Genomic DNA, 15,913 nt, shown 5'->3' with positions numbered 1-15,913 from the left:
CCAGGGCTGGCGCCAAGATGGTTTTGCGGTCTTCAGACTCTGTTTTGATAAATTATCTTTTTTGGATGATTTTCTCTATAAATATCGTATCAAAAACTCCGTTTTCATTCACCAAGAATCTTCAATTCTTTTCTTCATTCATTCACAAATCATTCACAAATATTCATCTACAATCGAATTGTCCATCAATTCTTTTCATTCAATTTCTTTCATTCATCTCTTTCATTCATTCTTTTCTTAAAAACTTTGCTTTTTAGTACAAAATTCCGCATTCATTAGATCTTGATACACCTAACCATATTCGAAGTTGCCTTCGCCCTAGACGTGAAAGGTTTTAATTTCTGAGGGTTTGGTCCCAAATCTCTATTTCAATTATTTAATTTAATTGTTTGATTATTATTTTTCCTTGAAGTTACTAACGTGTGTATTTTGTTATTAGAAAGAGGTACGAGACATCCAAGTAAGTACTTTAATGGTTTAATTGATATTATGATGTAGAAATCATGTTTGCATTGTTATTATGATATTCCTAGTATCATGTCTAGGGTAACTTTAATATTAAATATGATTGCTATGATGCCTTTTATTCTCTTCCTAATATTTATGATTGTTAGTATCATGTTAGGGCTAAAGATTTGATTTTTATTGCTTAGTGACATGCTAGGGTTTGTTATTAATCTTGTTAGTATCATACCTAGGATCTTACTTTTATTATGCTTTAACATGAATATTGTTATAATTATGATTGCTATGATTATGATTATTATTATTATTATCATGATTATTATTATGTTGCTTGATGCTTATTATTGTTATTGCTTGATCACACCTTTTTATGCATGTTTAAAGGGAATTTTGTACTTGTAATCGCGCTTAATAAGATAATTAATAATCTTGTTAGGTTAACTGTGATTATAATTCAAGTGATCGCCAATAATAGATTTATGTGTGCATTAAATTCAACCAACATAGATTAAATAGGTTTAGGGTTAATCCTATTGATTGCATGTTAATTAAAAAGCGCACATGAATACGATCAGAATAAAGTAGAGGCCTATTATTAGGGCAGGTTCAATCTCTTTTAGGTTGAATTTGTACCTTCATCCCCGGACCCTTATTTGGTTCATGACCTTATGGAGTTGACGATCTCTTGGATCGTTAAGGGGTGTAACCTTCATCCTATGAACGGTTTACAAGTTCCTTAAAAACTTGTTGGCGACTCTTTTGCTCTATCTTCTTCCCTTTTGGACGCCACCGTACTTTAGTGTATGATCACAGTGGGGTTCAAGCTAGTGGGATTTAAAGGCTTGAAATTATTCCCTACACTAATAGAGCTCTAAAAATGTCTTTCTTCGATCTCCTCGCTATCGTGGGAATTCCCAAATATTTGCAGTGATTGTCAACAGTGCGCATATGAAGGAAATCCACCAACTCCTCTTGTTGCTCCATGCTCACTCCCTTGCTAAACGACACCTCCGACTTCTCATAATTAATTTTCTATCTGGATGCTACTTCATATTTGTTGAGTATATCAACTATGACTTCACAATCCTGTTGAGTCGCTCTAGCAAAAAGTAAGTTGTCATCTGCAAATAAGAGATGAGAGATAACGGGACCACTTCTACTTGCTTTTGCCCCATGAAGTTCACCAGCTTGAAAAAAGCATCAGCCACCAGAATAAAGAGATAAGGGGAGAGTAAGTCTCCTTGTCTCAAGCCCCTAGAAGGAACCACCTTACCACATACATTCCCATTTATGATAAAGGAATATGTGACCGAAGACACGCAATGCATCACCAAATTAACCCACCTTCCATCAAAACTCATTGTCAGAAGCAATATTCTCAGAAAAACCCCATTCAACTCTGTCATAAAGCCTTACTCGTGTCAAGTTTCAAAGCAATTGTGCCCTTTTTACTCCGACTCCTATTTTTCATCGTATGAAACACTTCTAGAGCAATAAGGGCATTATCAGTTATGAAACGACCCGGCACAAAAGCACTATGATTTTCTGTAATAACTCCCAGCAGAATAGATTTCAATCCGGGCACAATCACTTTAGAAACAAGTTTGTACAAAACACATTACAAAGGCTAATAGGTCGGAACTCTGACATACTAGTAGGTGACTTAACTTTCGGAATAAGAGCGATGTTAGTATTATTTATGTGGTTTAGCGGGGTGATTCCATATAAAATATTACTAACAAAATTAAACACATCATCACCAACAATATGCCAATATTTTTGGTAAAAGATAGCATGCATACCATCCATCCCGGGGGATTTACAAGGGTGCATTTGTTGAAGAGCCATAAACACTACTTGTTTTGTGTAGGCACGGAGAAGAGCATCATTGTTTTCCTTCTCTATAATCGGTTTCACATGCTTTTAAACCTCCTGAATACTATCACTTTGTGGGTCAGAGGTAGAAAATAAGGTGGAATAAAATCCACTCACAATATGCTCAAAGAGATCATCATCCTCCTGCCAAACCCCATCTTCGTCATATAACCCTTCGATAGCATTTCTTTTCCTTCGATGAGAAGCTTTATGGTGGTAGTAGCTCATATTCTTATCTCCATCTCGAACCTCAAGAACCCGAGATCTTAAGTACCAATAGGCTTCATGTTTTCGGTGCAAATCATCCAAAGTCTGCTCAAGCTGTGCATTTTTCTCACAAGTTGCGGTTGTGATTCTCTCTTCTTGTAGCAGCTTTAATGCCCACTCCACCTCTTCAATTTGCTGGCTCAACTTATCAAACTTCTCCTTAATCCAAGTCTTCAAGTTACCGCTTGTCGCCCCAAGCTTCCCAAAAACATCCTGATCACAAGCTGACTGCCAAGCATTCCTTACCACCATTTCACATGACTCGTCAAATAGCCATGCTGTCTCAAACTTAAAGCTCTTGGACCTCTTGCGCCGCTTCCTTGATTTTGGGAATAATCTCAAGACAATATGAGCGTGATCGGAGCAGATTTTCAACAAATGTTCAACCGAGGCACTTGGATAGATTCAGCTCCAAGAGGAAGAAGCAGTAAATCTGTCAAGTCTTTCTCGCACCCTCGTTCGCACCGTGTTTCCTTGCTCTTGAGTCCACCATTGAACTTTAAAACCAAGGTCTTGATGGTCACAAACATCCAACACATCTCTAAATCCCCCTATTTCCCTCCTATCTCTGTCCACAACCCCTTCTATCTCATTGTAAGATAAAATTTCGTTAAAATGACCACCAAAAACAATCGGAACATCTGTCTAATCACATAGATGTTGAATTAGCTTCCAAGTTTGGTGCTTGTTACCCGCCTCCGGCCATCCATACATACCTACAAATCTCCATCTCACATCCCCTTTTACTACATCACCGCAAATATGATTTTGGGAAAAGGATACAAGTAAGAAATCATCATCCTCTTTATTCCAAAACACGCATAAACCTCCAGCTTTGCCTCTACTAGCCACTTCAAATGCATTAGAGTAGCTAATTCTTTCTTTAATATTTTCTACAGCATCTTTACTTATTTTAGTTTGCGAAATGAAAACTAAGTCCGGCTCACCGCTCTACTCCATTTACGGAGCCTTCGAACTGTCCAAGGGTTGCCCACACCCCGACAGTTCCAACATAGGAGACTCACTGTAGCGACATGGTTGGAACTCGCCAACCTCCGTCAAGAAAACAGATGACATCGGTGTTTCGGAACTACTCCTCCTTTGTTTCTCAACTCCTGCATTGTCTTCTGCAATATTGTCATAAATCACATCCCCACTCCTTTTCTGTCCCCCCATTAATACATTGCCCCCCTCATCCAGCTCCATAGCTCCCTCCCCTTCCCCTCTAACTACTCTTTTCCAACCTTTTTTGCCCCTCTTTTTCCCCTCCACACCAAAAGTAAAAGGATCTCCAAGAATTCGCCAAGGTTCGCTGTTAGGGCTTTAACATAGGCATCAGTCCTACAATTAAAAGGCAAATTAAGGACTCTAACCTAGAACAGAGATCGGGTTAAATCAACACTGTCAGGCTGTTCATTCCCCTCAATCTCATTCAGCACAATAAAGTTATTCTCCCAACACCAAGGCCTTCCCTTCAACACTTTCTCTTTGTCCTTCCAATGAAAGAATTGGAATGCGTACAAATTCAAGCTAATCACCCTAATCATCAAATCATTAGTCGGGCCCACATCTTCAGCATAGTTCTTTTGAAGGCTTCGACATTATAGGATCTAGACGTACACAAACACCCAGTCAGCAAAAGGTCGATGTTTTCATTCGATTCTGCACATTCTACATCACCTAAATCGATTAACCCTCCTTCATCATCAGTAATCCGGAAGGTCGAGCACTTCTCAGCCAAGTCATCGGTCATCACCAGAGTCAACGCAACCATAACGGAGGAAAGCCGCTCGCAGCAGAGCAGCAGAGATACGTTTTCTTTCGAGGAGGGAAACCCTTTCTTTCGAGGGAGTTTTTATGACTTAATTGTCTCTAGCATATTTGAGCTCTTTTTTACATTATTCTTATACTTTATTTTGACCAGATTGAATAATTTTATAAAAAAAAAAGTCATATATTTTGCTAGATCCATCTCGATTTGTTCTATCTTAATATCAAATGCTTACAATTTTACAAATTGGTAGTTATAGTTATAAACACTTGAAATTATGCGTTGCAGAAACCAACGTGAAATAAAAAGTTTTTTAAATAAAAAAAACCGCCAAAGAAATTATTTCTTGTGTAGGACTGTAGGGGATGATATGGTACAAGGTTAATTTACACTTGAGCTATTATTTTAAATATTTGATCAATTTTATTTCAAGTTATTAGGTGTTAGGTCATCACATATTTGAACAAATTTAGAATCAACTCAAATTCAGATTGGGCCAACTTCGTGTTGAGTTGATTTCAAGTTTTTGACTAAGTTGGATTCAACCTAAGTTAGGTTAATTCAAGGTTTAGATTGAATTCAAGTTATCATTTTTGGGTGAAAATCAAATCTCGAGTTAAGTCATACAGGTTGGCTCTATATTTTGGAACCAACTTTTCACTCCAACATCCCCTTCACTAATATAATAGAGATACATATTTAAAATTTGAGTATCACACTTTGGAATACAAATGAAAATCTGAGAGAATTCAAAGTCTTTCAGAATATTGGTGCTCCGTAGCAGTTAAGGTGGGTAGAAAAGCTTGCCTGTAACTTTGATTTACCATACTGTTGTCGTCTCATATCTGCTTTCTGCCCTGCCACAAATAACTTCAACACAGTAAGGAGTTCTGTTTATTGTTGGTTAAAGTGAAGATGAATAACATTACTGAAAATTTGACAGGAAGAAATCATGGGAAAGACACAGACGCGAGCAATACATCAAGAGGAGTATCAATAGTATTGTTCAAATACTAGTTATAGCTGATTTATGGATTAAGGAAACAGAAGGCTGGGAGCGATTCGCTCAAGACCACATACTTAGCTGTACTTTAAATAATTTCCTGTATTTCATGTCTTGTTACTTGTTAGGCAACATAAGGGATCAGTTTTCATCAAAGGATGCCTAAAAAATTTCTGTTTCTTGATTCTCATCGAATTGAAATCCCTTCTGACTTCTTGCAGCAAATCTTCATGAAAGAACCTAATGACAGTAGCGTACAGATTTTCCTTTCAATCTTCAACCCTCTTCACCTTGAACCATGCAGAGAGCTTAATTTACCTTGTATTTCCCTACTTGGCTACTTATGATCAAGTTTGCATAAATCACCAATTTACAGCTAACCAAGTTACATCATAGTTCATACAATGAAACAGTAATAACGTCTGTAGCCAGATTTTACCAGGCATGAAAACAAGCAGTTTGTTCAGATCATAGTTATCTAAATCAATACTATCCACCAGAAAACAGCTTGTTTGAGTTTTCATGTAGTTTTTGCTTTTTAGAAATCCCCAATTGGATAAAGATCATAGACAGGGCATGCACCTAACCACCTATGCTGTTACCTTACATCCCCTTCCATGTTTTCTAGAACTTTAACCTTTTTCAATTTGTTCTGTATAGTTGATGTTATAGAGTGCATTACACAGACATAGCTCTTAGCTTTCCATAACTACTTCAATCTCCCACCAGTGAGAAACAAAGTAAAAAGGAGAGTTTGAAACTAGTATCTGCTTTTGGGATTAGTACGTGAGTAAAAATATACCTCAGAAAAATACAAGAACCCTTATTCCTTGCGCAAAAGCCTCAAACACAGTAGAAGAATTGATGGTAGTATAAATATTAGGCTGCCTGTTGAAACACTTTCCAACCTTAATTAAACATAAATAATATACACCACTTGAAAGAATGAGTATTTACTAGTGTTTGCACATGTTTTTTTTTTTTTTTTTTTTTTTTTTTTTTTTTTTTTTTTTTTTTTTTTTTTTTTTTTCCCTCTGAAACCATCGATTCTATAAGTTTCTCATATAAACTGAAAATTTTCCAACATGAATTGGCAGATAAGTGATCCAGATTGTTTGTAGAGACAGTGGTGTAGAGATAAAATAATCCAATAATGCAGCAATTTAACATAAAACATTATCTTTGTTCTGCAGTTTTCTCTCTTCAGTATTTGGCAATACTAATACAAGCTCAAAGGTATCTCAAACCCAGAGCATACCCCATCCGTTTGTCAAACATTTGAGAAGCATAAACAAGGACCAGCATGTATTCAAGACGTTACCATAGACATTTAAAAAAAAAAAAAAATATATATATATATATATATATATATATATATATATATATATATATATATATATATATATATATATATATATATATAGCTTCTAGTATCCAAGCTATTCCTTATATCTAGTGGCCATTATGTTTATTAAATGAATGAATTTCTTTGACGAAAACAGTTCCAAAATATAAAACCATTTTATCCAGTAAGATATGTATAGTAGCACTTCCAAATGCATTGCATTGTTGAACTTGCATCTTGTTCATGACTTCAAGTAAGCAAGTTTTCTACTATCAAGAAAAAGTAACTATAGAACATGAACAGAAAGGCTAACAGCTGTTATCAAACTTGGTTGCTAAATGAAACACTTCATTACTAGATGTAGATGTCAGAATTCAAAGAGTTCTAAATAACAATGAAACAAGTGATAAAAATATATATGGATAGCAAATAGTGAAAATTTTCAATAAAATTTGCTAAGCAAACAGGGGTATAATGAATTTAGCAAATTTTGGGACAGATGGGCAATCTTTTAGAACCCAGCCTCAGGTAGAAGCTTGATTGATTCATTCAGGATAATTTATGAAAGGAGAGCAGATTACCAGAGTACGATCCTTTCGATCATCATTGGGCTGAAAGAATAGGCCGAAGTATGCACATGAACCAGGTTCTAACACTATCCACTCAATTCAAATGATTTACTCCATATTATGCCAATGGCAAAAGTATTTGACAAAACAAATTAGCAAAGGTCCAGAACATTCGATATATAACTCTGACAAGTATTCATAGAGAGATATAATCAGAAAAGTTCCATTCCTCTTTAATTGCTATTTGTCTAGTATATTATTGCAACCTTTGATACTAAATAGTCTTTTTGTAAATCAGATTAAATAGAATGACAAAGGAAGTTTCCAGCTTGCTTGTCCTACCATCACACCCAAAAACATTTTGGATGATTTCAACAGTAACAATAGAATATAGTATAAAGACAGCAGATTTTACAAAGTTCTCGCCAGCACATCAATAAGATATATTGGAAGAAAATATGAAAAATATACATTAGACTTGCCTATGAAGGTTGTTCAACAGAACAAGGTACAAGGGATCATATGGAGAGAGCAGAAAAAATTGCCGCACGACATATCCACAGGTCGAAATGCTGAAAAGCAGGAAGATGTAATAAGTTGCTTAAAATTAGAAAAAAAAATATATATATATAGCACATGTTCACATTTAAGTATAAAGTTATCAAGGTTCCTCAACTTGTTTAACAATAAAGAAGCAAGAGGTACAATGCAAGAGGGTGTTTACTTGAATTAGAGATTATTTATGATTATTTGAGTTGGAGATTGTTTTAAGATAAAGCAAGGGAACTACAAAAATCGATTGAGTTCTTCCCTTGCTTTATCTTAAAATAGTGTACCTCTAGTTGTGACAAAATCAGCGTGACAAAGATTGAATGATCTTATGCAACACTGAACACCCCCTCACCTCAAAATAGAACAGGAGTATGTATATGGGCATGGTCCATGGAACACAGGGCAGAACATAATAACCAATTATCAGGCTTGTACATTTACATAGAAAGAAGAATAGGCTTGTCATATATAAGGAGAAAGATATTCAAGGTAGGAGCCAGGTGAATAAAAATAGCAGACTCTAACCAATGTACACATTTTCTAAACCAGGGAGAAATCAAGCAATTAACCATACAAAACAAGAAACAACTAGGGAGCTTTAGCAATACAAGATATGGAACAATCGATTGTCTTTTCTTGATTATCTATGCCAACATCAGATGGTGTATATCAATTTATACATAAGAATTTGTTAGCTCTTGTTGGGAGAAGTTTCGCAGCAGCACTTATTATGTAAAAAACAGAACAGGCCTTTCTGCTAATATTTATGCTACTGATTAAAATTGAAGTGAGTAATGATGTGAATCACCATGTATCATAGAAAATGCTAAAAAAGAAAAAATCAGCTTAATCCATAAGAATATGCAATGCTAAAGGTTGCACGAAAAACCCACACAGAATACAACAGCGAGGCAGTTTAGGTAATGTAAACCGTAGCTACAAGTGTAAGGAAACAAGAAGCTTAAGAGAATTTACCTGCCAAAACATATCAACAAAGTAATCCAGATGACTACATTTAACCAGCTTGATTCCTTGTAGCCAACCCAAATCTGCAATCACATGAAACAGAAGTGGCAGTCATGTTTCTGCATAAAAAAAATTGATATTGACCAATGGCATCAGCTTTGGTTATATCCAGGGACAATATGAGAGAACATTTGGAAGAAAAGGACATGTATATTATTAATTTCAGTTCCTAGTCTTCCTACGGAGGAGTACCAAGACCTATTGCCACTTTGCCAGTGATGATTGGAAACATTTTAAGACCTATGCAAGTGTCAAGCACTCAAGCCACTCAATTAGGCTATAATAAAAATGGCATAATTTCCATTCATATGCAATCATCAGTTAAATACCCAACTGACTTATAGCATCAATCTAACAGTTGGAGAAAATCAGTCCCTTAATGACGGGAAGCATCATTAAGCACAAGATCATTGGACAATTATATTATATCTAAAAGAAATATTTAAGATAAAGCAAGAGAAGAACAAAAACCAATTACATGTTTGACATTTACAAAGGAGATGAAGAAACAGTACCGATAAAACTGCAACATTGATGTAGAAATCAATGAGTGTTGCTACCATCCATCTGCATATATATAAAAATTCTACATTCAGAATACAATAGCAATTGGTTACAAAAAAAAAAAAATATTTCGATAAATTTTTTATTATAAATATGAAAAACCAAATAGCCAACACAACTTTCAGGTTTTACACGGTATTCCTTAAAGTTATCCTTAGGACAAAGTAAAGAGGCTATATCAGCAAAACTTTCGAGGATGAGGTGTTGACAATTTGGACATTGCCAAAATAATGAACCTATGAGCTATTTACTTCCATTCCTTCAACACTTCTAACACAAAGATCCCTTTAAAGACAGGGCAATGACAAATTAGTCAACCTATGAGCTATTTACTTACATTCCTTCAACACTTCTAACACAAAGATCCTTTTACAGACAAAGTGTTGACAGAGTTTCAAAGCTACATAAGAAACAAAACTTGAGAAGATGTTTTAGCGTGACAATTAAGAACCACTAACTTGAAAGTGATAATCGGTGCGACTGGGGTGCAAATAGTTTTCACCGATTTGTTTCCTAAGGTCCACACAACACACTCTCACAGTCTCACACAAGCAATTTTGGGTGAGTGTTTTAAGTCACACAAATTTATGCCCAAAATATTACAAAGGAGAAGAATGAGAATAATAGTAGAAAGGAGATTGAATTGTGTACATATTTCTAGTCTCAAAATCAGATGATATATTGGAAAACTCTGATGTGCCAACTAATTTGAGAGGAATTTGATTAATTCTTTTGTAAGCAACATACACAAGAATACATGCTAAACGTAATTGCAATAATTAATTATACATAACCTATTATTCATAATGAGACAGAGAAAATAACCATACAAAAGGAAGTAACCTACTAACCTCCATCAAAAGAAATGTTAATTAATATGATTATCAGAATGTTCATAAAGAGGGAGATATGAAGACAATTCAAGAAAAATAGATTTATCAACCAAAACGGGATTCCAGCGCACAAAAAGGGAGCTCACAAGTGAGTTGGGCTGCAAGCTCCACACCCAACCCATGGTCAAGAGAAAGATAGGAAGCTGACTCCACGACCAACCTGCGACCTCTATCACACAGCCACACACCACACCTAACCCGTAGGAAAGCGGGAACTCCAAGAAAAAAATGACATTGCTTAAAACTTTAATATATTCAACAAAAGGAACAATAACTTCTACCACACATACTATTCTATTGCCAAAATTATTCCACTGAAGAAATAACTCAGCCAAAAATATTTGCACTGGTAATTAGTAACTCCAATATCTCACTTTAACCTTTGTCATCTGATGCATTATTTTAACATGGGTCCATAGAAAACAATGCCTCTCATACCAAAGTGATCAATGAATTGGTCAAACGAATGATTCATTAAGCTGATATTAGTTTATATTAGATACAGTAAAGAAAATGAGTTTAGTCAAATGGTAAGCAGAAATAAGTCACTGCTCTATTCCCAAAAGCTGAGAAGAAAGCACAGAGGCAAGTTACAGTACGTCAAGACACCTCATAATAGAGTTAAGTATTTCTATTAAAATTGTCATATTACTTATTCAGATTAAATATAAGTTAGGAAAATCCAATTAGAGAATATATTGGCAGAATGAGAGAAGCTTACGGTACAAGAAGCTCCTTCTTGAAAGGTGAACCATTAGTTATAAGAGTGTAAACCAAGGTTCCAAGCATAAGGAAGCCTAGAGCACTGAAAATAACTTTTGCGGCGATCAAATGAAGTGCGCTTCCACTAAATGCATCTTTCCTGTTGAGGAAGATACCCGTATATAGAGAGTTAGTTTTTTGTTCTCAGACAATAGCTGGGGAAAAAAAAAAAAGCCACAACTTCAATTCACATAGGAGTATTGATTGCAACTCCACCTGTTTCATAATGTATAATCTCTCCTTAAATGGTTTCACAGAAATTTTATCAAAGATTAAACTGTTAGGCTGTTAGCTACCTTAAGTGGGGACTGATATTTATTATTGAAGATGGAAAAGGAAAGATTTAGGGGGGTATAATAACAGAGAAAAGGGAGATGGTGAAGAATAAGAACAGATTTAACACAGAAAACACAAGGAGATACGAATGAATTGAGGTGCAGATAGGAAGAAGCCACACTGATATCTGATGTCCATATTCAATTTAATACTAGCTGCCTGAAAATAACCCTTAACATCAAATCAAATAGGGGCAATAACTACAGCCAAGCACAGAATAAAATTCATATCTTAAAAGAACTATCGAAATTTTCCCCATAGCCAAGGTTAATTTTAGTGGCTGCAGGATCAAAATCTGACATATTTGATATTTCTATGGATTCTGGCAATGAAATGAAAATGAAACCCGCAAAGTAAAGGAAAAAAAAAAAGTAATAATACTATTTTCTTTATAAGAAAAGAAGATTTAGCTCACTTGTCTTGCTGTCGCAATAAAAGATGATACATAGGATCATGAGCAGATTCTTCAGCTGAAAGCTTGAATAATTGAATGGCAATGTATGTACAAGTAGTAATACTGAAAAGGAAAAAAAATAACACAACAGCAGATTATTTTTTATTTATTTATTTATTTCTCTAGAAGAGAATTGATCTACAAGAGAAATACGAGTATGAGACAACTACGCTACAACCAAACTTAATATATCAACTTAACAGTTAATATAAAAGCCAAATATTTTTTGACAGATTTTTAAGTGGACTTTAAATAAGGGATGAAGGGAGTAATGAATTTTTCCAGCCGCATTAAATAAGGGGACTAGGTTCTCTATGTAAATTCTTGGGTCTTTTTGTTTTAGCATTCTCAATATATCAACTCTTGCCAGAAAATAATTGCAACCCTACAACCTCACCAACCAAAACAATAACTTTTGTAAATGGGAACTGTACAAAACAATTGAAGTGGCAAGGTATAATAAAGGTAAGATATTTGAAATTGGATGGAAGGCGTACACAGGCCCGTCCCAATAATAATGGGGGCCCTGTCCTATGGCAAGAAATTAGGGATTGGTCCATAAATAAATAATAAAAATAAATGTAACTACATTTTATTTTATTTTATTTTTTGCTTTTTTTTATAGACGTATTAGAACAATGCTACTAATTAGACCCTCGATCTATTTCTCATTTTAAAAAATGAAATGAGCAATATTAACATATTTATGTCAAATATTGAAACTTGAAAAAAAAAAAAAAAAAAAAAAAAAAAGGGTAGAATTCTAAAATTCTTTACTTGATTATTTGGGATAGGTTCTCTTTTAGAACAAGAAGGGTGAAAAAAGGAAAAAACTTTTTTTTTTTAAAAAATAAATAAATAAATAAATGATAGCAATAAAAAATTGAACCCTTGACCACCTAAGCATTAGATTTTGGTTTTACATTTTAAAACCACTAGGCTACTACCAAAAATACGATACAATATTGCCACAAATATTCCTTATTAGATACATCAAAGCCTTTAATTTGGAGCCCCATTTTGTTAGGTGCCCTGTTACATGTCCCACGTTGGACATGCAGAGGGCCGGCCTGGGCATACAATATATGAGAAGAACAGATAAACCAAGACATACCTTCCAAAACAAACCAGAAGTATGACCCAGATTACTGATGTGAGCCAACTTGATTCCTTGTAGATAACCCATACCTAATTCAACAAAGAGCAATAGAGCATGGAGTTTTAGCAGCTGTCAATCATGAAAAGGAAAATAAAGTTACACTTACACAGATATCAAGCAGAAATGAAAAACAGGTTACTCAGTTGTCACTCTTAGACCAAGGAGAAAATTAAAAAAAGAAGTGCATTGACAAGGAAAATCTAGTTACACAGATTATAAACTTGCCCAAAATTAGTCTGATGTTGCACTCTAAGTGTTGAATATAAGGGGAATAAAAAAGAAGCTTTTTGTTGATAATGTAGAGGCTTGTTGACAATGGTCTAGATGACCAGAATGAAAACACCACCTTAACACACCGCCACCCCGGTAGCAGAATTTGATCCAAAAACCCTATTACTGGAGGCAGGAGGGTGAACTTCAAACAATTGGGGGCCTTTGGGGCACTTCTTATTTCTTACCAAACTAAGCATTTGCTAACAACAAAGTCTGATGGGATGGCGTTTCAGGAGTGAAGGTCATATAATCCCCCCCCCCCCCCCCCCACACACACACACATTAAAAAAACAAAACTGCCTGCCAAATCCCGGAACAAGAAAAAACAGTATTAAGGTTCTTCTAATAAAGAGTATGTTGCCATTCATAAAGCATGTGTACAATCTGCACAGATTAATGCTTATGTAGAGTACAATATTATTAAACATTTCAAATCCCAATGCAAATTGTTATACAATGTTTGCATATTACCAGATTTTTTGCAGTAATCTAGAATTTCACGTTTATTTAGAATAAATCATTAACGGATGATGGAAATCCCAAACCTTTAGAAATCTTATTACTTTTTTGTTACAGCAATCAAGCCCCTTTGGCCCTTTCAACATAGAATCATTCAAACCGAAAGTAACTGGTACCATCTGGTGAAAGGTTGGCTAAACATGACAATGAAAATAACAGAAAACTTACTTGAAGATCTCATGTGCAACTGTAATAATTAATGAGGAATAGCTTGGGGTTTTAGCCTATTTATCAGTAAGTGATGAGATGTACATATCATACCGCCAAAACAAAAATATTGATATAGAAGTCCACCAAAGTTGCTGCCATCCATCTGCAGAAGATCACAAAAAAAGATTATTAGCAATCATCACCAGCCAAAGTTTAATCAATGGAAAAATAAAGGGGGAAAAAAGAATACAACCGCACAGGATATTTAAACAAAAACAATGAAGTAAAGGCAGGGAAATCAAGCATCTGAGGCAAATGCCCACCTTCTGTAACATATTTGTTCTGCTGCATCTCATAAAAGCTAACAACAACAATATTAACCCAACACAGCTAAAAAAGCTCCCACCCTAGGCATGGGAAATGCAGCTCAATGTCTAAAACGAATGGTCCATCGAAGGCAGTGTTAGGTTCCCCCTAGGTTCCTATCAGCATCATTTTCTGACATTTCCATAGAAAAGCAACCAATAGCTCTTGCCCAGTAATATCAAGTTTCTTAAAACCCAATCATTTACCAATTAGAAAAAAGAGAAGGCCATCTCCAAATGCCTCCATTAAGACGTTATTTGATGTCTAACTTCCATTATAATTACAAAGCAACTCTCTACGACAATCACAATGCATTACAAATCAACATTGGTTTTTCCAATAGTTGGATCTAGGATGTTCCACCCAAAGTAACTTTCTTTTACCTAAAATTTCAACATAAAAGATCTTTACGACGAAGTTTAAGCAAAATTTATTACTCAACTAGGAGAGTGCTATTGTAACGAACGAACCTTAGCAATTTAGCATATGAAATGAAGAATTCTGACTACAAACTCGTAAACTTACACTAGAACTTTCAACACTATACCCCCAACCTTCCATTTTTTGCTGAAAAGGCCAATTACAAAGCCGCCCGCAACCTATTCAATTTGGCTCCCTAAGCCATTTACTGGACATACTTTTCAGCTATTTGATTACACCAATTGAACAAAAGCCACTTTCCAAACAATGCCAATGATTCTGCAAAAATTAACTACTGAATTACATCCCTATTGAAGATGCTACTGATCATTATTGCTACACAATACAACACGCCTACGCCGTCTCAATTCAGTTGTCATATTACTAGTTCAAATTACACGAACATCATCATAACAATCATTTAAATTTTCCAATACAATCATAAATACACAAATATGCAGTAAAAACTGTCATCAATATTCAAAATTGCTGGAAAACTAAGTAATCACAAAATACACAGAGATTAAACTATCATCATGAAATCAACTGAAAAACAAAGTGTCAATTGCAATAACAAATTCAAAGTTATAAAAAAAAAAAAAAGAAAGAAAATTACGGGAAAAGGAGGTCTTTACGAAACGGAAGACCATCAATGGCGATAGTATAGATAAGAGTGGCAACCATAACGCTTCCCAATGCGATGAAGACTGCTTTCAACAACGTGACTGTAGGATTCGCCATTGTTGAAGCTCGAGAAAGTTTTCGCCATTATTGGTGATTAAGGTGCTATATATGTATGTTACGGATATGTTGGTAATGTGTCTTGTACATCATTTTTATTACGACTCGTATGAGAGGATACGGTGATGCCACGCTTGCTAATTTTGACGCAGATGCCGACCTGTCCGACTGATTTCCCCACTCACAATTGAATTTTCAGTTTTCAACCCAATTGTCTTTCAAAATAATATTCCCTCATTTTCTTTTTATTTGCACCGTGAGTCCATGACTCCATGAGGCATGAGCCTACTTTTGGAGTGATTTTCATCAATATTATATTTCCTTCGTACTCCGTATATAATACTATTTCCCTATCTTATATCTTCTTATATAAAAAGTAGAAATTTTCTCTTATTAACAGTGT

At 35.0% G+C, this 15,913-nt stretch overlaps 1 protein-coding gene across 5 annotated transcripts; it reads right to left on the bottom strand.

Moving 5' to 3' along the window:
* Positions 1 to 5,032: 5,032 nt before the first annotated feature.
* LOC145639104 (uncharacterized) lies at positions 5,033 to 15,703 on the bottom strand. Of its 5 annotated transcripts, none has more exons than XM_081690259.1 (10): positions 15,386 to 15,583; positions 14,095 to 14,146; positions 12,997 to 13,070; positions 11,844 to 11,945; positions 11,052 to 11,192; positions 9,389 to 9,440; positions 8,823 to 8,896; positions 7,778 to 7,867; positions 6,184 to 6,223; positions 5,033 to 5,248 (listed from the first exon to the last, which is right to left on the bottom strand). In XM_081690259.1, the coding sequence occupies exons 1-9, from the start codon at positions 15,508 to 15,510 to the stop codon at positions 6,205 to 6,207; spliced, it is 729 nt and encodes a 242-aa protein (XP_081546385.1). In that variant the 5' UTR covers positions 15,511 to 15,583; the 3' UTR covers positions 5,033 to 5,248; positions 6,184 to 6,204. The 5 variants fall into 5 exon arrangements, with proteins under 5 accessions (XP_081546385.1, XP_081546384.1, XP_081546383.1 ...); XM_081690258.1 differs by having other exon boundaries at positions 5,033 to 5,235; XM_081690257.1 differs by lacking the exon at positions 6,184 to 6,223 and having other exon boundaries at positions 5,033 to 5,235; positions 15,386 to 15,582.
* Positions 15,704 to 15,913: the final 210 nt, after the last annotated feature.

The sequence above is a fragment of the Chenopodium album genome, chromosome 7 (assembly GCF_948465745.1).
Source record: "Chenopodium album chromosome 7, dcCheAlbu1.1, whole genome shotgun sequence".
NCBI lineage: Eukaryota > Viridiplantae > Streptophyta > Magnoliopsida > Caryophyllales > Amaranthaceae > Chenopodium > Chenopodium album.
The sequence above is the reverse complement of the archived record's forward strand: the minus strand, read 5'-3'. Positions and strand labels throughout refer to the sequence as shown.

Excerpts from the sequence above, each read along its gene's own strand:
- LOC145639104 (XM_081690257.1), bottom strand. The coding sequence starts at position 15,510 with ATGGCGAATCCTACAGTCACGTTGTTGAAAGCAGTCTTCATCGCATTG. Across the intron at positions 11,946-12,996 it reads CTTCTGGTTTGTTTTGGAAG|TATTACTACTTGTACATACA; the intron begins GTATGTCTTGGT and ends TTTCCTTTTCAG. Across the intron at positions 5,236-7,777 it reads CTGTTGAACAACCTTCATAG|GGCAGAAAGCAGATATGAGA; the intron begins GCAAGTCTAATG and ends TATTTGTGGCAG.